The sequence below is a fragment of the Oncorhynchus kisutch genome, linkage group LG1 (genome assembly GCF_002021735.2).
Source record: "Oncorhynchus kisutch isolate 150728-3 linkage group LG1, Okis_V2, whole genome shotgun sequence".
Taxonomy (NCBI): Eukaryota; Metazoa; Chordata; class Actinopteri; order Salmoniformes; family Salmonidae; genus Oncorhynchus; species Oncorhynchus kisutch.
Window position 1 is genome coordinate 15,963,276 of NC_034174.2, and position 27,421 is coordinate 15,990,696.

The 27,421-nt window shown below is 41.7% G+C and overlaps 1 protein-coding gene across 1 annotated transcript in view; it reads right to left on the reverse strand.

Annotated features, from left to right (window-relative positions):
• The window catches only part of LOC109878204 (voltage-dependent calcium channel subunit alpha-2/delta-2-like), a 274,608-nt gene that overhangs the window by 74,717 nt on the left and 172,470 nt on the right, over nt 1-27,421 (reverse strand). The window contains 3 exon segments of the mRNA XM_031785639.1: nt 3,763-3,820; nt 3,927-4,058; nt 20,759-20,900. Of these exon segments, the coding sequence (XP_031641499.1) occupies nt 3,763-3,820; nt 3,927-4,058; nt 20,759-20,900 (332 nt within the window).

A 27,421-nucleotide genomic window follows, 5' to 3' on the forward strand; every position in this document is an offset into this window, starting at 1 on the left:
TGTTATTCAATTACCAAGTGGTCCGTATCTCTTGACAAGGTCATTCGGAGAAGAAAATCAACCTATACACTGACTCGGTGAGTGCGTTTATAAAGAAGTGCACTGGAGATGTTGTACCCACTGTGACTATTAAAACCTGCCCTATCAGAAACCGTGGATAGATGGCAGCATAAGTGCAAAACTGAAAGTGCGATCCAACGCATTTAACCATGGAAAGAGGTCTGGGAATATGACTGAATATCAACAGCGTAGTTATTCCCTCTGCAAGGCAATCAAACAAGTGAAATGCCAGTACAGGGACAGGGTGGAGTCGCAATTCAACGGCTCAGACAAGAGACGTATTCGGCAGGGTCTACAGGAAATCACGGCCTACAAAAAGAAAACCAGACACGCCACGGATACCGACGTCACGCTTCCAGACAAACTAAACGTCTTCTTTGCCCGCTTCGAGGATAACACAGTGCCACCGTCGCGGCCCGCTAACAAGGACTACGCCCCATATTCAATCGCTCCCTATCCCAGTCTGTTGTCCCCACATGCTTCAAGGTGGCTACCATTGTTGCTGTAACCAAGAATGCAAAGATAACTGAACTAAATGACGACTGCCCCGTAGCACTCACTGCTGTCATCATGAAGTGCTTTGAGAGGCTAGTCAAGGATCATAACACCTCCACCTTACCGGCTACCCTAGACCTACTTCAGTTTGCATACTGTCCCAACAGGTCCACAGACGAAGTAATCGCCATCACACTGCACACTGCCCTATCCCATCTGGACAAAAGGAATACCTATGTAAGAATGCTGTTCATTGACTACAGCTCAGCATTCAACACCATAGTACCCTTCAAGCTCATCATCAAGCTGGAGGCCCTGGGTCTCAACCCTGCCCTGTGAAATTGGGTCATGGACTTTCAGACAAGCCGCTCCAGGTGGTGAAGGAAACAACATCTCTATTTTGCTGATCCTCAACACTGGGGCCCAAACAAGGGTGCGTGCTCAGCCCCCTCCTGTACTCCCTGTTCCCCCACGACTGCGTGGCCATGCACGCCTCCAACTCAATAATCAAGTTTGCAGATGACACAACAGTTGGGCTTGATTACCAACAACTACGAGACAGCCTACAGGGAGGAGGTGGGGGCACTCGAAGTGTGGTCTCAGGAAAACAACCTCTCAATCAACATCAACAAAGCAAAGGAGATGATCGTGGACTTCAGGAAACCCCCTATCCACATCGAAGGGACAGCAGTGGAGAAGGTGGAAAGTTTAAGTTCCTAGGCATACACAACACAGACAAACTGAAATGGTCCACTCACACAGACAGTGTGGTGAAGAAGATGCAACAAAGCCTCATCAACCTCAGGAGGCTGAAGAAATTTGGCTTGTCACCCAAAACTCTGACAAACTTTTACAGATGCACAATCGAGAGCATCCTGTTGGGCTGTATCACAGCCTGGTACGGCAACTGCACCGCCCCCTACTGCAAGGCTCTCCAGAGGGTGGTGCGGTCTGCACAACGCATCACCGGGGGCAAACTATCTGCTCTCCTTGACACCTACACCACCCGATGTCACAGGAAGGCCAAAAAAAAAGATAATCAAGGACATCAAGAACCTGAGCCACTGCCTGTTCACACCGCTCCCATCCAGAAGGTGAGGTCAGTACAGGTGCATCAAAGCTGGGACCGAGAGACTGAAAAACAGCTTCTATCTCAAGGCCATCAGACCGCTAAACAGCAATCACTAACTCAGAGAGGCTGCTGCCTACATTGAGACCCAATCGCTGGCCACTTTAATAAATGGATCACTAGTCACTTTATAGAATGCCACTCTAAATAATGGCACTTTAATAATGTTTACACATCTTACATTACTCATATCACATGTATATACTGTATTTTATACCATCTATTGCACCTTGCCTATGCCACTCGGCCATCGCTCATCCATATACTTATACGTACATGTTCTCATTCACCCCTTTAGATTTGTGTGTATTAGGTAGTTGAGGAATTGTTAGATTACTTGTTGGATATTACTGCACTGTCAGAACTAGAAGCAGAAGCATTTCGCTACACTCGCATTAACATCTGCTCCCCATGTGTATATGACAAATAAAATTTGATTTGATTTCAGTGTTGGGTTAAGGACATTACAATAATATTTCAATATTTACAAGTCTTTGCCACATACTCTTATGTACGCATTTATAAAGACTTCAAAACTGTCAGCAGACATGCTCAAACTTTAACCATAGACCACTTAAACTGGTACAACATTTCCACTCACGGGTGGCCAAAAATAACTAATTGAAAGCCACACCCCCACTAAGCCTCATCTTCAATATGATTTCCCTGTGTGTCTTGCCTTTTCGAGTGAATTGGAGAGTTACCACCGATGATGAGAATGGCGCCGGAGGGAATGGCAGTTATTTTACAGGCTCCTGACCAATTGTGCTATTTTGTATATTTTTGTGTTGATCTTCTTTTGTTTATAATGTTTCCACTATCGTTTTCTATGACCAAAAAGAGCTTCTAGACATCAACAGCTATCACTAACTTCGATTTGGTCAATGACTTCAACTTCAATGAATCGGATTATCCTGGACCATAAAACCTAGCGGTCAAAAAGGGAAATGGTTCCAATAATTTTCCCACCTTTCATTTTCCCATAGGGTATTTTTGAAATACTTAAAATAAGAGCTGTGTTTAGTGTAGGCTTATCCTGGCATGACGTTTTGAAAACTGTGTAAATCTCTCTAGGACAAGGTGACTTTTATCAATATATTTGCCTGTTTTTAACCCCCCAAAAATGAAATGCTAATTAGCGGCAAATGTGGCTATTATAAAGAACTACAAATTCCATGATGATCTGGATGAGACTGCTGAATTGAGGCAAAGGTAAGAATCTCTGGATTAACTATCTAATGTAAGCTAAATTTAGTAATAAATTGCCTAATTTCTTTAAATGGATAATTCTGTGAACTTGTGCAAGTTTTAAATTGACACAATACCTGTTAGCAAAGGTGTCCGCTAGAGATGACGTGCAGGAGCTTTGTAGTTTTGCATGATGCCTACTTGAACCCTAATTAGCATTTTCAAATATGAGCGTAAATAGAGCCAAATAAAAATAAAAGTCACCATGTCCGAGAGAGTTTTACACAGTTAACAAAACATCAAGCCAGGGTAAGCCTACACGAAACACAGCCCTTATTTTAAGTGTTTCTAAAATCCCTTATGGGAAAATAAATGGTGGAAAAACGATTGAAAACATTTCCCTGTTTAACCACTAGGTTTTAGTGGGTATTATGACAACTCCACTGTGAGGCTCTATAGAGGCCGGTGCGCAGGCACCCTGGTGAGACTACAGAAGCAAAATTTTCAAATCTACTCTTCTATTGGCAAAAACGAACTAACTGATTGGATTAGTTTAGAAAAATGTATGCTATTTATCTTTGTGTAGCATAAGATGAATTAATCAATGCAAAAACAATCACATGCAAAACCATAGATATTAAAAACAATACCAAAAAATCTACCTGCAGTAGAGCATGCTGGGAAATATGATAAAGATGGGCGTAGTTTTGATGAGACTGTTTTACTCTCCACAGTGTAAAACAATAACTCTGCTTATAAACACCAACACTAAGGGTAGTTTTACATCACTGAGTGCTAATTTAACTCGTACAGAGTCAATTTAATTCCTGAATCAACACTAGAAATGTAACACAGAAAAATCAACACCGATCAATTTGCAGTGTACCCACCATGGCCGCCTGCGGACGTCATACAAGTCAATCTTATTGGGTGCTCTCCATGGAGTGGCTGGGAAAAGGAAGAAATGTCAAACATCATTCTGAACATCAGCTTGATCTTTTTTATTTATAGTTCAAGTTGATAATACGCTTATTAATAACGATCCGGGACCTACCTGGGTAATATCTTGTGACCCCCGTGGCACTGCCGAACACCTGCCAGCGCAGAGAGCTGTCCTCCCGGCGGTTATCAATGAAAACCCTCTCCAGAGCCTGGGTCCAGTTCAGCTCATTCAGGATGACTGGTGCTGCAGGACAGGATGAGAGGAGAGGAGGACACACTGTCAGCATAGTGTGTACAGTACAGCACAATCAACATGGCAATGACCACACTAGCACTGGGGGTAGAGCAGATCACATACTTATACTGGGTGTCCAGGATAATGAAGAAGTAATCCAGGACAATATGATGTCCTACAGGCCCTAGTTTTGTCACACCTGGACTACTGTCCAGTCGTGTGGTCAGGTGCCACAAAGAAGGAAAATTACAATTGGCCCAGGGCAAAACGGTTGGCCCTTAAATGTACACCGAGACCTAACATTAATAATATGCATGTCAATCTCTCTTGGCTCAAAATAGAGAAGAGATTGACGTCATCAAGAGATTGACGTCATCACTAGAACTATTAACATATTGAATGCACCGAAATGTCTGTTTAAACTACCAGCACACAGCTCAGACACCCATGCATACCCCACAAGACATGCCACCAGAGGTCTCTTCACAGTCCCCAAGTCCAGAACAGACTATGGGAGGCGCACAGTACTAAACAGAGACATGACTACATGGAACTCTATTCCACATCAGGTTTTTATTTATTTTTTAACCAGGTAGGCTAGTTGAGAACAAGTTCTCATTTACAACTGCGACCTGGCCAAGATAAAGCAAAGCAGTGCGACAAAAACAACACAGAGTTACACATGGAATAAACAAACATAAAGTCAATAATAGAATTGAAAAAGTCTATATACAGTGTGTGCAAATGAGGTAGGATAAGGGAGTTAAGGCAATAAATAGGCCATAGTGGCGAAATAATTCCAATATAGAAATTAAACACTGGAGTGATAGATGTGCAGAAGATGAGTGCGCCCAGTATCTCGGACCTGCCTGGTGTGTTCCTTGTTCTTCATGATGCTCTCTGCGCTTTTAACGGACCTTTGAGACTATCACAGTGCAGGTGCATTTATACGGAGATTTGATTACACACAGGTGGATTGTATTTATCATCATTAGTCATTTAGGTCAACATTGGATCATTCAGAGATCCTCACTGAACTTCTGGAGAGAGTTTGCTGCACTGAAAGTAAAGGGGCTGAATAATTTTGCACGCCCAATTTTTCAGCTTTTTGATTTGTTAAAAAAGTTTGAAATATCAAATAAATGTCGTTCCACTTCATGATTGTGTCCCACTTGTTGTTGATTCTTCACAAAAAAATACAGTTTTATATCTTTATGTTTGAAGCCTGGAATGTGGCAAAAGGTCGCAAAGTTCAAGGGGGCCGAATACTTTCGCAAGGCACTGTACCTGCTGGAGTGGGTGCTGCTATGGTGACCAGTGAGCCGAGATTAGGCGGGGCTTTACCTAGCATAGACTTATAGATGACCTGGAGCCGGTGGGTTTGGCGACGAGTATGAAGCGAGGGCCAGCCAACGAGAGCATACAGGTCACTGTGAGCACACACAACCCACTGTTCCTAGGCCGTCATTGAAAATAAGAATTTGTTCTTAACTGACTTGCCTAGTAAAATAAAGGTAAATAAAAATAATAATAATTATCTCAAGTCTTAAAAATCCTTCTTTAACCTGTCTCCTCCCCTTCATCTACCCTGCTTGAGGTGGATTTGCGACATCAATAAAGGATCATAGGTTTCCCTGGTTTCACCTGGTCAGTCTATGTTATGGAAAGAGCATGGTTCCTAGTGTGTGTGTGTGTGTATAATTTAAGGTCAGAGCTATATCTCACAAGTCGGTTGTACTTTATGAAAGGGATTTATGGGCCTGATCACCCATTTAACCAGAACTGGAAAACATGTTGAATGTTAGACTCATGTCCACATATATTCCACCATCAGCATGTCGCTCTCCTTCTCTCTCCTTCTATTACCACTCTTGCACTTTATATACTACTTTGTATCCTGTGAGTGCTATAATGCCCCTCTCCTAACACTCCCCCCCGCCCCACCCAATTCCTCAGCTCCCCATTACCCGTGATCTGCTACCATATAAAAGGCTTTCAGTTCTTAACCCAATACCTGTCCTGCTATTTATCTCTAACTTTGCATCCTGTGCATGCCACCAACCCCCCTGCAACAGAGAGAGGCTTTCAGTTCCTGTTTAAAAGCTGAGCTGGAGTCAGAAGATGGGGCACGCAATCAGAGGTTTAATGGGCTCTTGATTAAAGGAGAAACAGGACGAGGCGCTGAGCTGAGCATAACTTCACTGGCTTTCCTGATTTAATTACTCAGCCAACCACAGCCAGATAAGCCGCTGAACCACCAAGTCCAGCCTTCTCCCCTTTTCACACAAATAAACAATCATTATCCACTTTTCCCATGATTTTCAATTACTGCTTCGAGTTGCTGACGAACTGTCAGGTTAGAGAGAGAGAGAAGGGGCTCGATCTGCCCTCTCCCCCACCCTCACCCCAACCCTCACTCCCAGCCTCGCCCTGACCTGCCCCACTCTTCACCCTCGCCCTCGCCCCATCCCTTACCCTTACCCGACCTGCCCCCACCTTCACCCTTGACCTCACCCCCGCCCTCACCCTCGCTCCGACCTGCTTGCTTGCAAGCATGGCCCTTGCGCACTTTGTGGCATGGCCCTTGAGCACTTTGTGAGGCTCATCTTTCTCATTTTCAGGTAGAGATACCTTGCAAAGCAACAGCTGCATTCTATATCGCCTCACGATCCCGCATTCCTGTCTCTCTTCTGTAGCAGGTGTAAAAGAAACACAGACCTGACAACTAGATGCGCAATGGATAATGGTCATTGTAGCAAATTACCACATTTGATGCACTAAATTACAAAGAATAATGGCCTGTTGGAAACTACAACTCCCTGTTACATATCACAGATCCGATTTATCTCTAGAAGAAGAAAAGCAAATACAAAGTGGAATTAAAATAATTTCACCTGTCAGTCAATTAGTTGTTAAAAAAATGAAAAAATTACCTATTTTTGGTTAATCACACAGCACAACTTAATCTTAATCCAGCATTATAGAAGGCTGCTAATTCACACACAGACAGACACGTCTGGTGTGATATATTACAGGCGGGAATACAAACGATCCCACATAACAAATACATTTGGGATGATAGAACTAGCTATTAAATGGATAAGGCCTTAGAAGAAGTAATAACCATTATTATCGTCATCATCTTCATGAAGATATTTTTACCGTTTCTCTGAAGAGTGGCCAAGAGATGTAACTGCACCCTGCTGGTAATAGAAAATACATTCTCCATACCATAGAACCAGCTATATATACAGCGGTGGTAATAGAACCTCTATTCTCCATATAATACAACCAGCTATACAGTGGTGGTAATAGAACCTATATTCTCCATATAATAGAACCAACTATATATACAGTGGTGGTAATAGAACCTATATTCTCCATATAATAGAACCAACTATATATACAGTGGTGGTAATAGAACCTATATTCTCCATATAATAGAACCAACTATATATACAGCGGTGGTAATAGAACCTATATTCTCCATATAATAGAACCAGCTATACAGTGGTGGTAATAGAACCTCTATTCTCCATATAATAGAACCAACTATATATACAGCGGTGGTAATAGAACCTCTATTCTCCATATAATAGAACCAACTATATATACAGCGGTGGTAATAGAACCTATATTCTCCATATAATAGAACCAGCTATATATACAGTGGTGGTAATAGAACCTATATTCTCCATATAATAGAACCAACTATATATACAGCGGTGGTAATAGAACCTATATTCTCCATATAATAGAACCAGCTATACAGTGGTGGTAATAGAAGCTCTATTCTAAATACAATAGAACCAGCTATACAATGGTGGTAATAGAAGCTCTATTCTAAATACAATAGAACCAGCTATATAGTCGTGGTAATAGAACCTAATTTCTCCATTACAATAGAACCAGCTTTACAGTGGTGGTAATAGAACCTAATTTATCCATAGAATAGAACCAGCTAAACAGTGGTGGTAATAGAACCTCTATTCTAAATACAATAGAACCAGCTATACAGTGGTGGTAATAGAACCTCTATTCTAAATACAATAGAACCAGCTATACAGTGGTGGTAATATAACCTAATTTCTCCATACAATAGAACCAGCTATACAGTGGTGGTAATAGAACCTCTATTCTAAATACAATAGAACCAGCTATACAGTGGTGGAAATAGAACCTCTATTCTACATTCAATAGAACCAGCTATACAGTGGTGGTAATAGAACCTCTATTCTAAATACAATAGAACCAGCTATACAGTGGTGGTAATAGAACCTCTATTCTAAATACAATAGAACCAGCTATACAGTGGTGGTAATAGAACCTCTATTCTACATTCAATAGAACCAGCTATACAGTGGTGGAAATAGAACCTCTATTCTACATTCAATAGAACCAGCTATACAGTGGTGGTAATATAACCTATATTCTAAATACAATAGAACCAGCTATACAGTGGTGGTAATAGAACCTCTATTCTAAATACAATAGAACCAGCTATACAGTGGTGGTAATAGAACCTATATTCTCCATACAATAGAACCAGCTATACAGTGGTGGTAATATAACCTCTATTCTAAATACAATAGAACCAGCTATATATACAGTGGTGGTAATAGAACCTCATTTCTCCATACAATAGAACCAGCTATACAGTGGTGGTAATATAACCTATATTCTCCATACAATAGAACCAGCTATACAGTGGTGGTAATAGAACCTCTATTCTAAATACAATATAAACAGCTATACAGTGGTGGTAATAGAACCTCTATTCTAAATACAATAGAGCCAGCTATACAGTGGTGGTAATAGAACCACTATTCTAAATACAATAGAACCAGCTATACAGTGGTGGTAATAGAACCTATATTCTCCATACAATAGAACCAGCTATACAGTGGTGGTAATATAACCTCTATTCTAAATACAATAGAACCAGCTATATATACAGTGGTGGTAATAGAACCTAATTTCTCCATACAATAGAACCAGCTATACAGTGGTGGTAATATAACCTCTATTCTAAATACAATAGAACCAGCTATACAGTGGTGGTAATTGACCATACATTATCCATACAATAGAACCAGCTATACAGTGGTGGTAATTGACCATACATTATCCATACAATAGAACCAGCTATACAGTGGTGGTAATAGAATCTAAATTAACCATACAATAGAACCAGCTATACAGTGGTGGTAATTGACCATACATTATCCATACAATAGAACCAGCTATACAGTGGTGGTAATAGAATCTAAATTAACCATACAATAGTAAAGGAGGTCCTTTTAACAAACACATTCAGTACACATTTATTTTTAATACACACAGCGCAGGGGTAATCATTTTTTTTTACACTGGCAGATGTGGCCTATTTTTTGGATCCCATTAACTACATAACCTGCAATCTCAAACATGGCAAAAACTGCCACGCCCAACATCCCTCTCCTTAGCATCCACCCCTCTCTCTCTCTCTCTCTCTCTCTCTCTCTCTTCTCTTTCCAAAGCTCTCATTTGGTCCATCAGTGTGCTTGAAACCCTGGTCTTACAAACCTTTCATCCAACAGATGAAAAACAAATAGCTGCCTGAAACTGGCACCACCTCACACATCTACAATGACTTCGTAAAACAAGGTCTGGGCACTTTGAAGGAATGCATGTTTTCCTCCAAGTTTTCCAGAGACAGAAGAAGAGAAAGGTTGACACATTTTAAGTGAACTTCACAAAACATATGCTAATGTTACTTCTCTCAGAAAAAGTAGATGGAAGTTCTCTAAAACACCTGTAAGGACATGTAATGTATTTACAGAACCCTTCCAGTAACCAACTGAAGTAACACTCTAATTCAAATAACATGCGGTAGCCTACATTAATATGTGGTACATGAGATAAACTATGTTTATATGGATAAAACTGTTGAAAACACTGTATTTCTGATTGAAGCCCTCAATCCTGCTCTCAAACTTCCCGAACTGTGAAGAGCAAATCAAACGCAGAACGTCTCATAAGAATCAAAGACTGGAGAGATCTCTGCCCAAAGACTTTTTCTAATTAAAGTGATGCAGTCAAAAATAAACAAATGAAATGTAATTTGTGAGCTTGGTGGTGAGTGAAGTGGAGTCTGGTGTGCTGACTGTTCTCATTAGCGTGTGGGTAAACGATAGTGCCCCTTCACTGGGCATACACTTTAGGAGTGGGGGTAGGGAGGTGGGTGCAGGGGGTGCTGGGATGAGTATGGTGCGTAAGACAGAGCGAATCAAATCAAGAGGAATGGTAGAAATATAAATAGAGCCATGTGTTGATTTTAGCTGTTTTCTCCCTCTGAGTGAAAAACAGACTTTAAATCCCCCATACAGTCATTTCCTTTCAAAATGACTTTTGCTTTTCTCTCTCAGTCTCTCGCTCCATAAATCTGTCTTGATGTTGAGGAGGACTGAGATGATCTCCAGCATAGCATAAGCTGGGTGACAGAAAGAACACGTCTATTTCAGCCATAGGATGAGCCTGAGGTGGGCTGGATGGATGCACACGGCACACACCTTTAGATGTAATTTGACTGTATTTTACTACCTCTTTAGCCTAAATTAAATCACTTCTCTTTTCAATAATCCATATCGTTATACTGTAACTTAATTACCCATTACCCACATAAATTGTGGTATTCCTCTAAAAGTTACAATAAGGTCCAGTAATTGAATCTACTATATAGTTGGTGTGCTGAGTATAGAGCGAATTACTATCTAAATGACTTCTCCAAAACTTCATCAGTTCCATTTTATGATTCATTATTCCACTGCTGATTCCTGCTGCCAAGTCTGCAAGTTCACTTCTCCTTCAGTTCTGATGCCTGAGTCTTTGTGCTACTTTACCTGGGAAACACCAGCAGACTATAGATCACTTATTAAATACGGCAATGCTTCAGAGCCTGTTCATTCTATTGAAATCCCTCTGATACTAATCTCTCCCTCTGTTTTAAACCCTCTACTATACCCTCAGATTATTTCTCTATCTACTGTAGTCTATATCTCTGATTTATGTTGTGAGCCCCCTAGTTTCTGTGACTGTGTCTTTTGCTCTTTTTGGATGGAACCCATGACATGGCATGTGTTCCATCATGTTTGCCTGAAGACGTTCAGAGGGGTGCCTGAACCACAAACAGTCACAGTGTCCACGCCTCACCTACTACTGCACCACCGCAGAGCAGTAGCTAACATTCAGGGAACATGTGCTTTTAGCTGGTGGTTTGGACATTAATGTTGGGCGTGTTTGCTCTCTCTGATTAGCTGGGAGAAAGAAAGAGGGAGAGAGGGACAGCAGCCTCCCTCCAAAGTAGAGGAGGACTAATCCTTCCCTTCATTCTAACCAGCAAAGCTTCACTTCACCCACTCTTTCATGTACACATGCAATTAGTCACTCCTCACCATTCTATTGCAATAAGCACGTTGCTCACAGCTGATGTGTACCATAGAACGGCAATGACAGGGCCTGCCACTGCTCTGCATGCAGGGGATTTGAACTTTATTCCAACTTCAAGACTAAAGAAAGAACATGTTTGGGTTTTCCTGTACTTAAATGCTGTCTTTATCTTTATTCTTCTGTTACTATGACAACAGAAATGTAAATATAGCCAAATGTGTTTTTAAGTGGTTATCTCTGAAATGAAAAGTGTTCCAGTAACACCAGCGATTACTCACTACTGTACCGTATAGCAGCTGTGTCTGCAAAACTATTAATACCATCTTCAGTCTGGTGCAATAACCATTATATCACACAGGTGTGAAGCTTCTCTGAAACTAAAGACAGACCCAGGAGTTAAAGAGGTGATGAAACTAAAGACAGACCCAGGAGTTAAAGAGATGATGAAACTAAAGACAGACCCAGGAGTTAAAGAGATGATGAAACTAAAGACAGACCCAGGAGTTAAAGAGATGATGAAACTAAAGACAGACCCAGGAGTTAAAGAGGTGATGAAACTAAAGACAGGCCCAGGAGTTAAAGAGATGATGAAACTAAAGACAGACCCAGGAGTTAAAGAGATGATGAAACTAAAGACAGACCCAGGAGTTAAAGAGATGATGAAACTAAAGACTGACCCAGGAGTTAAAGAGATGATGAAACTAAAGACAGACCCAGGAGTTAAAGAGATGATGAAACTAAAGACAGACCCAGGAGTTAAAGAGATGATGAAACTAAAGACAGACCCAGGAGTTAAAGAGATGATGAAACTAAAGACAGACCCAGGAGTTAAAGAGATGATGAAACTAAAGACAGACCCAGGAGTTAAAGAGATGATGAAACTAAAGACAGACCCAGGAGTTAAAGAGGTGATGAAACTAAAGACAGACCCAGGAGTTAAAGAGGTGATGAAACTAAAGACAGACCCAGGAGTTAAAGAGATGATGAAACTAAAGACAGACCCAGGAGTTAAAGAGATGATGAAACTAAAGACAGACCCAGGAGTTAAAGAGATGATGAAACTAAAGACAGACCCAGGAGTTAAAGAGATTATGAAACTAAAGACAGACCCAGGAGTTAAAGAGATGATGAAACTAAAGACAGACCCAGGAGTTAAAGAGGTGATGAAACTAAAGACAGACCCAGGAGTTAAAGAGATGATGAAACTAAAGACAGACCCAGGAGTTAAAGAGATGATGAAACTAAAGACAGACCCAGGAGTTAAAGAGATGATGAAACTAAAGACAGACCCAGGAGTTAAAGAGGTGATGAAACTAAAGACAGATCCAGGAGTTGTTAGGTTAGATTACTCGTTGGTTATTACTGCATTGTCGGAACTAGAAGCACAAGCATTTCGCTACACTCGCATTAACATATGCTGACTCTACTCCAGCCACTTTAATCATGGGAATTGATGGGAAATGATGTAAATATATCACTAGCCACTTTAAACAATGCTACCATATATAATGTTACTTACCCTACATTATTCATCTCATATGCATACGTAGATACTGTACTCTATATCATCGACTGCATCCTTATGTAATACATGTATCACTAGCCACTTTAACTATGCCACTTGGTTTACATACTCATCTCATATGTATATACTGTACTCGATATCATCTACTGTATCTTGCCTATGCTGCTCTGTACCATCACTCATTCATATATCCTTATGTACATATTCTTTATCCCCTTACACTGTGTATAAGACAGTAGTTTTTTTTGGAATTGTTAGTTAGATCACTTGTTCGTTATTACTGCATTGTCGGAACTAGAAGCACAAGCATTTCGCTACACTCGCATTAACATCTGCTAACCATGTGTATGTGACAAATAAATTTGATTTGATTTGATTTGATTTTTAACCATGTGTATGTGACAAATACATTTGATTTGATTTGATTTGCGTTAAAGAGATGATGAAACTAAAGACAGACCCAGGAGTGAAATATGTGATGAAACTAAAGACAGACCCAGGAATTAAAGAGGTGATGAAACTAAAGACAGACCCAGGAGTGAAATAGGTGAAGATTTTCTATCATTTTAGCCAGAAGGAGCACTCACAAGCCAAAATGGGTCCCCGAAATGTGTACACAATTGTGTACTACGTCATCCATTTCGTATGATATGTTATGAATTTGTAAGTGCTGAAGATCCCAGATTGCATCTTTAAGTGTGTGATGGGATTCTTTCAGTGGTTTTTATTTAACCTTTTACTGCAGTTTGCTAAATCAGGGTCATACACAGTGTTTCTTGGTAGTCTTAATCAAATATACTTTGAAACAAAAGTATACACCTCACACATGTTTTTGGGCATTAAAAAAAGAAGACACCTGTACCATGTCAGATATAGACATGCATTCAATTTTGAGTTCGGATCCCAAAATTACACTTATTATACATCACAGAAAAATGAAATATAACAAAACCGTTTGACATAGAAACACCAGATTTTCAGAATTTGTTTGTTGTTGTTTGTTTATGAATGATCAAATTAGTGAAAAATATGAATGACATTCCACCCATGAGGTCACTAGGTCATTTGACTGCAGGAAAGGGCTTCCTCTCCTATCCCTGTTTCTCTGTGATTCCCTGTAAGATTATATTCCCCTGAGCTCTTCCCCGGCAATTATTCAGAAAAACTCTCCCTGCCATTCGTTCCCTCAACGTTTCCCTCACATTCACCAACCACAAGAATAAATCCTCTCTCTCCACATCAATTTATTCCTCTGTGGCGGTGTCCGTTCTGCAATAAGCATCGATAATTAGAAGAAAACTGTGTGAATGTTTGACCTAAGTTAATTAGAAAGTTTGCAGACTTGGCAGCAGGAATCAGCAGTGGAATAATGAATCATAAAATGGTTCATTACTGTGCCCAGGGAACACTCTCAATCTCAATAAACGGATATGGTCCCTGGCAGACAAATCAAACCAGGACTCATACACTGCCTCATTTAGCCGCTGAAAGGAACTCAATAAAAAAATAAAAAGCTTTTAGCTCTAAACGGTTTCTATTATTAAAGTCTCTCTCCTCCTCCTTTTCTCCTTCTCTCTCTCTCTCTCTCTCCCTTCCTCACTCCCTCTCTCTCTTTTCCTCTCTCTCAGGCTCTTTCTCTTGGTCCATCTCCCGTGTGTCAGAAACTCTGTTGTTGCCATATCATTACTATGCCTAACACAATTTTGTAAAAACTACTTGTCATGCAAAAACCAGCTCCTTCCAATCCTCAAATATAACAGAGAAAACCAATCATATTACTAAAGTTTCATGGTTCGACCCTCTTCTCTTAGGCGTTCATTATCAAAGCACTACAATAACAACCCCTTCAAGTACACAGAGGATGAGTGCTCATAATAAACTCTATTCATTTACTCCATCCACAAAGCATGACACAGAACACTAAACTCATCCATACTATAGTCCACTAACACTTACTGCCTTAGACACATAATACCACACAATACGCCAGCTCCTGTGTAGATAGCACCCTGTTCATTTTCTATCCCATAGTGGCTGTGGCATGGACACTGACTGTTTGTGGTTCAGGCAAACATGATGGAACACATGCCATGTCATGTGTTCCATCCGGAAAGAGCAAAAGACACAGTCACAGAAACTAGGGGGCTCACAACATAAATCAGAGATATAGACTACAGTAGATAGAGAAATAATCTGAGGGTATAGTAGAGGGTTTAAAACAGAGGGAGAGATTAGTATCAGAGGGATTTCAATAGAATGAACAGGCTCTGAAGCATTGCCGTATTTAATAAGTGATCTATAGTCTGCTGGTGTTTCCCAGGTAAAGTAGCACAAAGACTCAGGCATCAGAACTGAAGGAGAAGTGAACTTGCAGACTTGGCAGCAGGAATCAGCAGTGGAATAATGAATCATAAAATGGAACTGATGAAGTTTTGGAGAAGTCATTTAGATAGTAATTCGCTCTATACTCAGCACACCAACTATATAGTAGATTCAATTACTGGACCTTATTGTAACTTTTAGATTCAGTTCCAGGCTTGTATTCTCTAATGCTGACCATGTCACTCTCCTGCTGCTCTGCTCCGCTCTTCCTGGGTTGGCCAGACAGCCTTTCCTGCTCACTCCACTGACCCTAAAGCTCTTTCAATGAGCCCAGACCTCTCAAGACCCACAGACAAACGTTCCACCCACATCAGTTCCTCATCAGTTGCTCATCAGCTCCTCATCAGCTCCTCATCAGCTCCTCATCAGTTCCTCATCAGCTCCTCATCAGTTCCTCGTGAGCTCCCCTAGCCACCTGTGATGTTCCAGCAGAAGCCTTCTCCTTCGGTACTGAGCATGTCTCTGCCCTTTCGACAGGGCTCCAAGCCCCAGGAACTCAGAGGTAGAAATGTCCCAGGAGGATAATAGGCAATTTTCTTTCAACTCTACATGAAAATCAGCTTTTAACTTGAGATCTCTGGGGCCATTTGGATCAAGCGTCTTAGAGTAGGAGTGCTGAACTAGGATCAGGTCCCCCCTATCGATGCAAATCTTATTCATTGCGATCTAATAGGCAAAACTGATCCTAGATCAGCACTCCTACTCTGAGATGCTTGATACATTTGCTTGACTTATTCCTAATAACATGATTTTATAGCTTAACACTACTGGTCATAATATGTTGTGCTACTGCTAACTCAATGTCCAAATATGAAATATGAATGAACATCAATGTCTACCTTTATCAAATGCATACAGTGCATGACCACAATATTGTATAACAAAACCATGTGTTGTATGCTTGTATTTAGAATGTATTATATATGTGTTATTGACAGAAGCTAGGCTATTGAATGATTTGAGTGTGAGAATGACTGGCTTCTGTATATGAGTACTGCATTTTACTCAACTAAGGAGAAATAACAGCACTCACACAGCATGCTCATAACAGCGCTGGTGCCAAAACTGAAACAGCTGGGCCAATCTGTCCACTGCAGACTATGCACAGGGACTTGATTTTCCCACAGTAAACATTTTTTGCTGAGAAAAACTCTTTCAAATTAACATCCTCCCAGAGTATTCCATTCTACTACTATGCCTATATAATCCCCAGCAGGCTAAATCAGAAAGCCTTTATTCATATACAAGTCCCAGTAAAGGCATATCTTTGAGAGAATCTAGGGGCCAGCACAAAATGGCTACAGGAACAACAGGCAGGACTGATTGCTCCATGGTTGGTTCTCCATGTTCTTTGTCCCCTCGTCCGGGATAAAGAGCAGCTAACTCTGAAGATTCGCCGAGAGAGGCTGCTGGAAAAGCTTGTTATAAACCGGGTTCCTAGCTTCTATGCCTCAGAAATAGAGAGGTTCTTCTGATGAAGAGGAAGACTGCAAACAAAACAGGTAGAAACGGTGGTCTATCTGTTAGCAGATAATTGGTGAATTATTTGGGATACAGAGTGTGAACACATTCATGTCCAACATATTACAATATGATAAGAGAGAGAGATAACAGAGAGAGTACCCGGCAAACTGGGAACATTCCAAGAACATTAGCTTAGATTCCCATGAAGTTCTAGTTAGACTTTTATCTAACATTAGGATGATAACATCTCAAAATATATACAGTGGGGCAAAAAAGTATTTAGTCAGCCACCAATTGTGCAAGTTCTCCCACTTAAAAAGATGAGAGAGGTCTGTAATTTTCATCATAGGTAAACTTCAACTATGACAGACAAAATTATTTTAAAAAATCCAGAAAATCACATTGTAGGATTTGTAAAAAATGTATTTGCAAATTATGGTGGAAAATAAGTATTTGGTCAATAACAAAAGTTTCTCTCAATACTTTGTTATATACCCTTTGTTGGCAATGACAGAGGTCAAACGTTTCTGTAAGTCTTCACTAGGTTCCTAAAACACAAAATATTCTCAGTTGTGATGACATTTATACAATGTTTAAGTTAGGTTGTACAGGACATTACCTTAATTCTGTAAGAATGTTGGCAGAACACATGGTCTAAGTTCTTTAAAGGTTCCAATAAAATGTTATGAACTTATGGGAATTATCTGGGACGTTGCAAGAATAGTATTGTGATATTCAAAAATGTTGAACAGAACATTCCCACACTGTGGCACAATGTTCCACAATTTCCAAATAAGTCAGTTTTTATTACATTCATAGCGTATTTGCTTTAGGCTTAACATACAATCCTATGAATATTCAAACACAATGCATTTTACCTTGTTATGGTGGTCCTCAGAACATTTCAAAAATGTTATATTTAAGTTTGAACTAATATTTCCACAACATTCTCAGCTCTTAAAAGCCAATTGGAATACATCCCCATTATGTTTCCATCCAGATTTAATGACTGTATTGTAGGCCCACTGAAAAGTGAAAGACACACAGCATTTTAATATAGAAGATATTGGAACAGCAATTAATCATACAAATATAACCATATGTTTTACACTTCATATGTTGACAATCTGCATATGTGGGGTTTGTACCTGGAATGTTTGGTTCCCAAGCCAGGTCTTTCATACTCTGTGCCACCAGGGAAGTGCTCTTATGGATTCTTTTTGTCAGTATATAGCCATGGCTGTATGGTCAATCAGGAATTCCATGCTTCCTTTTAAACCTTCTTAGACATAACTAACGGTTAACTGGGTTAGTCACCATCACTTCCCCTCTTCCTCTTTATATGCTGCGTACCTCTGGGTCCATGTTTACAAGGTATCCAAGACTATAAGTGCTGATCTAGGAACACTTTTGCTTTTCAGATCATGAAAAATAAGACAGGGTTGTGTTTTCTAAGAAGTTGAACAGTTAATTGTTACAAAATGTTTTGTTTTTTACAGTTGGTCTAAATTCTGAATAACTGACTGGATTTACAAATCTGGATGAGTAAAAGACAGCGTTCTCTTTTAGTAGGCTGAGCCTCAATTTCTCTCAAAAGAAACATGGTTAAAGAATATGTGGGATTTAACCTGCAACCTTTGGATCTGCAGCCAGATCATTAACCCTCTGTGCCACCTGGGGATATCTGCATCCTGGCAGGGTCTAATATGGCCAATCAGGACACAGAACACCATTTCTGATTTATTAACATCATTCCATCCTCTTCATATGCTGTGTACTTGTAACAAATTTAAAATTCTATGAGTCTCTATATCACAATACAGTCCTCAAATGTGAATTACCATTAAATATGGAGAGAAACATAATTGGGATGTATTACAATCTGATTTCTTATGCTTTAAGGAACTACAAATGTGCATGCTGAGAATGTTGTGGCAATAATAGGTAAAACTTAAATATAACATTTTCTAAATTGTGTGAATATTAATAGAATATTATGTTAAACCTAAAAGAAATATGCTATGAACGTCATCAAAACTGACTTATTTGGAAATTGTGGAACATTGTGCAATAGTGGGAATATGAGAATATTCGCGCAACATCCCAGACAACTCCCATAACTTAATTAAATGTTCTAGAAACCTTTAAAGAACTTAGACCACATGTTCGGTAAACATTCTTACAACATTAAGGGAATGTCCTGTGCAACCTAACTTAAACATTATATGAATGTCATCACAGCTGAGCATATTTTGTTGTTTGTGGAACATATCTCTTGCAATGTACCCACACTGTTCCCACAACCTAATTAAGGCTGTTCTGTCAACGTTCTTGCAACATAAAAGGAATGTTTTGTGCACTCTGATACAAACATTATCTGAATGTCAGTACAACTGCCATGTTTTGGTGTTTTGGGAACCTTTCTCTTGTCATATCTCCACAACTTTCCAAGGTTGGTTGTGGGAACAGTGTGGGTACATTGCAAGAGATATGTTCCTAAAACAACAAAATATGCTCAGCTGTGATGACATTCATATAATGTTTAAGTTAGGTTGTGGGAACAGTGTGGGTACATTGCAAGAGATATGTTCCTAAAACAACAAAATATGCTCAGCTGTGATGACATTCATATAATGTTTAAGTTAGGTTGTGGGAACAGTGTGGGTACATTGCAAGAGATATGTTCCCAAAACACAAAATATGCTCAGCTGTGATGACATTCATATAATGTTTAAGTTAGGTTGCACAGGACATTCCCTTAATGTTGTAAGAATGTTTACAGACGAAATGTGTTCTGGGAACGTTTTTGTAACATCAGGTGAATGTTTTTTGCACCCTAAAGGAAACATTGTAGAATCATCCGAACAACTGGACAGTTTTGGGGTTTTGGGAACATATCTTGTGTGATGTCCCCACACTGTTCTCACCAGACTGTTCCCACAACCGAATTAAACATTATGGGAACCTTTAAAGAAAAGATTAAATGTGTTCTAGGAATGTTCTTGCAACATCGGGTGAATGTTTTATATAACAATTATATAGTCATTAGCACAACTGGACAGTTTTGTGTTATGAGAACATTTTCCGTAACCTAACGAATGTCCTGGGAACTTTCACAGAACCAATTTTGGTTTGTTGGTTATAGAGAAAATAAAGGGTGACTGCGAGATTACAGCCCCAGCAGGTACGTGTTCACTAGTGTCCATTTTTGGATGACTCCCAAGGAGGGAGTTATGCCCGTTGTGCACACACACACACACACACACACACACACACACACACACACACACACACACACACACACTGTGGGAACACTACTGCCATGTCCTATTATGTTACAGTAAGCAAGTGTTGACACAGAGGAGCAGCATACAGTGCTCAGCTCACACCGTTGGAGGCTGCTGAGGTGAAGGACGTCAGTGGAATGGAGTCAGTGGAATAGTGCATTATGAACCACATGGAAACCAAGCTTGATATCATTCCATTGACTCTATTCCAGGAGTTAATATGACCTGTCCTCCCCGCAGCTCAGGACCCCCTCAGAAACAAAATGAGGCATCTCAAGGATTTATCCTGTCAGAACATGTGTAATAAAAAACGTTGTATGTAACCCAGCAAAACAGGGCGGTAAGGTAGCCTAGCGGCCAGTAACTGAAGGGTCGCTGGTTTGAATCCCTGAGCCAGCAAAGTGGAAAAATCTGCTGTTTTGCCCCTGAGCAATGCAGTTAACCTCCTACAACAACTGGGTGCTGATGACGTGGATGTCTATTAAAGCAGCCGTCCGCACCTCTCTGATGCAGAAGACACATTTTGGTTGAATGTATCCAGTTGTGAAACTGCTAGGTATCCTATTTCCTTCCCCAAAAAGGTCAGATCGTGTGTGTGGATGCCTGTGCAGCTTGGTACTTACAGCCCTTATAGATGTCTGTGGGGATCTGGACGGCGCTGTAGGAGTAGTTGACCTTGTTTTTAAAGTTGGGATCGTCCACAAACTCCAGCTTCATGGAGTAGGGGTTCTCCATCAGGTTCTCTTCCCCATCTCCGTCCTCCGTCTGCACAGAGAGACACAGAGAAAGAAACACACTGTTAATGAGATAAGTACAGTACAGGAGGAAATGCAGACAGACGAACGCAAACAGATATCCGCCCCGCAAAGCCACAAACAAACAGGAACACACTCACAAAGGATTGAATGCACAGGCAGACGCACATACTCTCACGCACACACACACAGAAGCACACATGCACACTCCTGGATTAAACTACAAAAACAGCAATTACACCGCTTTTTAGGCTGGGTTTGGATTTGCCTTCTATTCTTTTCCCCGTCACAAAGCAACAGCAGGTATCAAAGTAGACACAAAACAGTTGGAATCAATTAGTGTCCAAGATGGCTATCACAGACACATTAGGTGGCACACAAATTAAGTCTGACAATAATAACTAACAACCAACACTACTTAATCACAGCTTTCTCTGCCACCCACACAGGCTGCATCTCCACTAAGCCCATGCAGTGTTAGGTTAGGAAGCCAGCTGGAGCTGCCTTGTGTTATGTTAGACATTCAGAACAACAGAATGTCTATTATTCTGTAGTCTACCCACTAGCACACAACACAGAGCTATAGAGCTATAATGTGTTTACTGAGAGGATGACCTCTTCCATTAGTATTTAGCTGGGTTAGCCCGGTACATTACTTTCACAAAGTGACAAATGTCAAATAAGGACAAAAGAAATGTGGGAGTAAAACTTTTCCTATTAATGTGACATTTAGGATTCAATCTTGATTAGCTATCGACAGAGGACAAGCCTTGCCTTTTCAAGAGCCAATCATGTGAAAATAAATAGGAGTTAGATCTAAACACATCCTCTGGTGGAGCTTACTCATTTATCTGTGCCTCCAAATCCTAAGGGATCTCACTAATATGCTGCAAGGTGCATACTGACAAAATATAGCTCATACTGTATCTAATACCATAAATGTAATCTCCGTTAACCTAGAAGTAAAATTTTGCGTAATTTGGTCAGCTGCATGATTAAGTTCTGTGTTCATACAGGGTCTTCAGTTAGTATTAATACCCCTTGACTTATTCTGAATTCAAAATGGATTAAATATATTAATTTCTCACCCACCTACACACAATACCTCATAATGACAAAGTGAAAACATGTTTTTAGAAATGTTTGCACATTTATTGAAAATTAAATATAGAATATCTTTACATAAGTATTCATACCCCTGAGTCAATACTTTGTAGAAGCACATTGGCAGTGATTACAGCCTTGCGGCTTTCTGGGTAAGTCTCTAAGAGCTTTCCACACCTGAATTGTGCAACATTTGCCCATTATTCTTTTCAAAATTCTTCAAGCCCTGTCAAATTGATTGTTGATCATTACTAAACAACCATTTTCAGGTCGTGCCATAGATTTCATAAAGATTTAAGTAAAAACCGCCGCTGAGGAACATTCACTGTCTTCTTGGTAAGCAAATCCAGTGTAGATTTGGCCTTGTGTTGTAGCTTAGTGTCCTGCTGTCTGGTGGAAAGCAGACTGAACCAGGTTTTCCTGTAGGATTTTGCCTGTGCTTATCTCCATTATATTTATTTTTTATCCTGAAAAACTCCCCAGTCCTTAACAATTACAATTATACCCAGAGCATGATGCAGCCACCACTATGTTTGAAAATATGGAGAGTGGTACACAGTAATGTGTTGTACTGGATTTGCCCCAAACATAACACTCTGTATTCAGGGCAAAAACATAATTGTTTTGCAACTTTTTTTTTGATCATTACTTTAGTTGCAAACAAGATGCATCTTTTGGAATATATTTATTCTGTACAGGCTTCCTTCTTTTCACTGTCAATTATGTTAGTATTATGGAGTAACTAGAATGTTGTTGATCCATCCTCAGTTTTCTCCTATCACAGCCATTAATAAACTCTGTATCTGTTTAAAAGTCACCATTGGCCTCATGTTAAAATCCCTGAGCAGTTTCCATCCTCTCCTGTATCTTCGTAGTGACTGGGTGCACTGATACACCATTTGAAGTGTAATTAATGACTTCAACATCCTCAAAGGGATATTCATTGTTTTTCATTGCTTTTTTTTATTTGTACTTTTAATTTTTAATGAATTAGTAAATATGTTGAAAAACATAATTCCACTTTGACATTATGGGGTATTGTGTGTAGACCAGTGACTCAACTAACATTTGGTAAAAAATGAATTCAGGCTGTAACACAACAGAATGTGGAAAATGTCAAGTACTGTATGTGAATACTTTCTGAAGGCCCTGTACATATTAGAAATGGAGAGTTCCGGTCTTCACCCTCCGATCTGTGTGGGCACACGTGTGAAGCACTGGAGTTTAAGCACCGCCTTAAACATCCAAATAACCAGTGACGAAAACCCCAACACTGAAACTAATACTGCTCGGATCTCACACATCCCATTCAGTCCTGGCAGATTCTCTCGGTCTACACGCAGAATCTGCCCACGGAGAGATTACCACCATTGAGAAGGTATGAGAGGAAGCCATGCTGAATATATAGCATACCATCAGGAAAGGGAAGCCAAGACATACAATTCTTAATCTACGCACAAAATACGTATATACTGTGCATACTGTATTATAAGTGTAATAAAATACAATCCTAAAACTGACAGACACATGTCAGTGCATGACACAAATACTCACACATCCGAAGAGGAGGGTGGTGGCAGGCAGAACAAACAAAAAAACTAAGACAAAAAACAAATACTCAAATACAGTACAGTACAATACAATACAGTACAGTACACACTGAGACATGCCCATATATCTCTCTTTAATGGAGTAGGAAGGGTTCATTGGATTTGACATGGTAAAAACTGTTTGTTTTTCACAAATTTGTATTCAAGCCTCATGCTCTGTGCAGGAATTGATCGATGGCCTGTCTTTAATTGTCTATTAAAAAGCAATTGCAAGCTGTTGTTGGAAGTGAAGGTAAGAGCAGAGCAGGACGACAGTTGTGAAGATAGTCCACTGAATGTCAACGATGGCGACATTTTAGTGACAGACCCAGGACAACATGCTACCTTACAGGAAACGCATCATCAGACATATGTCAACTGTCTCTATCTCCCGCTCAGCGTGTGTCGCTCTCACACATACACATGCAGTACATGCACATACATGATTGTAAATCAAAGGTGACAAACATTAGCAAAAAACGATACAAACGTTCCGTTATAAAACTCACACTCCAGGCTATACTCTCTGGCTGTACTCTCTGGCTATACTCTCTGGCTACACTCTCTGGCTACACTCTCTGGCTACACTCTCTGGCTACACTCTCTGGCTGCACTCTCTGGCTACACTCTCTGGCTATACTCTCTGGCTACACTCTCTGGCTACATCCTCTGGCTACACTCTCTGGCTATACTCCCTGGCTACACTCTGGCTACGCTCTCTGGCTACACTCTCTGGCTGCGCTCTCTGGCTATGCTCTCTGGCTACACTCTCTGGCTACACTCTCTGGCTACACTCTCTGGCTACACTCTCTGGCTGCACTCTCTGGCTACACTCTCTGGCTATACTCTCTGGCTACACTCTCTGGCTACATCCTCTGGCTACACTCTCTGGCTATACTCCCTGGCTACACTCTGGCTACGCTCTCTGGCTACACTCTCTGGCTGCGCTCTCTGGCTATGCTCTCTGGCTGCGCTCTCTGGCTATGCTCTCTGGCTGCGCTCTGTGGCTAGGCTCTCTGGCTGTGCTCTCTGGATATGCTCTCTGGCTGCGCTCTCTGGCTGCGTTCTCTGGCTATGCTCTGTGGCTACACTCTCTGGCTGCGCTCTCTGGCTATGCTCTCTGGCTGCACTCTCTGGCTATACTCTCTGGCTATGCTCTCTGGTTGCACTCTCTGGCTATACTCTCTGGCTGCAGTCTCTGGCTATACTCTCTGGCTATATTCTCTGGCTATACTCTCTGGCTATACTCTCTGGCTACACTCTCTGGCTATGCTCTCTGGTTACACTCTCTGGCTATACTCTCTGGCTATACTCTCTGGCTATACTCTCTGGCTATACTCTCTGGCTATGCTCTCTGGCTATACTCTCTGGCTATGCTCTCTGGCTACACTCTCTGGCTATAGTCTCTGGCTATACTCTCTGGCTATACTCGCTGGCTATACTCTCTGGCTATACTCTCTGGCTATACTCTCTGGCTACACTCTCTGGCTATACTATCTGGTTACACTCTCTGGATATACTCTCTGGCTACACTCTCTGGATATACTCTCTGGCTATACTTTCTGGCTACACTCTCTGGCTATACTCTCTGGCTATACTCTCTGGCTACACTCTCTGGCTACATCCTCTGGCTATATTCTCTGGCTATGCTCTCTGGCTATGCTCTCTGGCTATACTCTCTGGCTATGCTCTCTGGCTACACTCTCTGGTAATACTCTCTGGCTATACTCACTGGCTATACTCTCTGGCTACACTCACTGGCTACACTCTCTGGCTATACTCTCTGGCTATGCTCTCTGGCTATACTCTCTGGCTACACTATCTGGATATACTCTCTGGCTATACTCTCTGGCTATACTCTCTGGCTGTACTCTCTGGCTACACTCTCTGGCTGCACTCTCTGGCTACACTCTCTGGCTGCACTCTCTGGCTACACTCTCTGGCTATACTCCCTGGCTACACTCTGGCTACGCTCTCTGGCTACACTCTCTGGCTGCGCTCTCTGGCTATGCTCTGGCTGCGCTCTGTGGCTAGGCTCTCTGGCTGTGCTCTCTGGCTATACTCTCTGGCTATACTCCCTGGCTACACTCCCTGGCTACACTCCCTGGCTACGCTCTCTGGCTACACTCTCTGGCTGCGCTCTCTGGCTATGCTCTCTGGCTGCGCTCTGTGGCTAGGCTCTCTGGCTGTGCTCTCTGGCTATGCTCTCTGGCTACGCTCTCTGGCTGCGCTCTCTGGCTGCGTTCTCTGGCTATGCTCTGTGGCTACACTCTCTGGCTGCGCTCTCTAGCTATGCTCTCTGGCTGCGCTCTCTGGCTATGCTCTCTGGCTGCACTCTCTGGCTATACTCTCTGGCTATGCTCTCTGGTTGCACTCTCTGGCTATACTCTCTGGCTGCAGTCTCTGGCTATACTCTCTGGCTATATTCTCTGGCTATACTCTCTGGCTATACTCTCTGGCTACACTCTCTGGCTATGCTCTCTGGCTATGATCTCTGGTTACACTCTCTGGCTATACTCTCTGGCTATACTCTCTGGCTATACTCTCTGGCTATGCTCTCTGGCTATACTCTCTGGCTATGCTCTCTGGCTACACTCTCTGGCTATAGTCTCTGGCTATACTCTCTGGCTATACTCTCTGGCTATACTCTCTGGCTATACTCTCTGGCTATGCCCTCTGGCTATACACTCTGGCTATACTATCTGGTTACACTCTCTGGATATACTCTCTGGCTACACTCTCTGGATATACTCTCTGGCTATACTCTCTGGCTACACTCTCTGGCTATACTCTCTGGCTATACTCTCTGGCTACACTCTCTGGCTACATCCTCTGGCTATATTCTCTGGCTATGCTCTCTGGCTATACTCCCTGGCTACACTCTGGCTACACTCTCTGGCTACACTCTCTGGCTGCGCTCTCTGGCTATGCTCTGGCTGCGCTCTGTGGCTACGCTCTCTGGCTGTGCTCTCTGGCTATACTCTCTGGCTATACTCTCTGGCTATACTCCCTGGCTACACTCTGGCTACGCTCTCTGGCTACACTCTCTGGCTGCGCTCTCTGGCTATGCTCTCTGGCTGCGCTCTGTGGCTAGGCTCTCTGGCTGTGCTCTCTGGCTATGCTCTCTGGCTACACTCTCTGGCTGCGCTCTCTGGCTGCGTTCTCTGGCTATGCTCTGTGGCTACACTCTCTGGCTATACTCTCTGGCTATGCTCTCTGGTTGCACTCTCTGGCTATACTCTCTGGCTGCAGTCTCTGGCTATACTCTCTGGCTATATTCTCTGGCTATACTCTCTGGCTACACTCTCTGGCTATGCTCTCTGGTTACACTCTCTGGCTATACTCTCTGGCTATACTCTCTGGCTACGGTCTCTGGCTATACTCTCTGGCTATACTCTCTGGCTATACTCTCTGGCTACACTCGCTGGCTATACTCTCTGGCTATACTCTCTGGATACACTCTCTGGCTACATCCTCTGGCTATATTCTCTGGCTATGCTCTCTGGCTATACTCCCTGGCTACACTCTGGCTACGCTCTCTGGCTACACTCTCTGGCTGCGCTCTCGGGCTATGCTCTGGCTGCGCTCTGTGGCTAGGCTCTCTGGCTGTGCTCTCTGGCTATACTCTCTGGCTATACTCTCTGGCTATACTCCCTGGCTACACTCTGGCTACGCTCTCTGGCTACACTCTCTGGCTGCGCTCTCTGGCTATGCTCTCTGGCTGCACTCTGTGGCTAGGCTCTCTGGCTGTGCTCTCTGGCTATGCTCTCTGGCTACACTCTCTGGCTGCCCTCTCTGGCTGCGTTCTCTGGCTATGCTCTGTGGCTACACTCTCTGG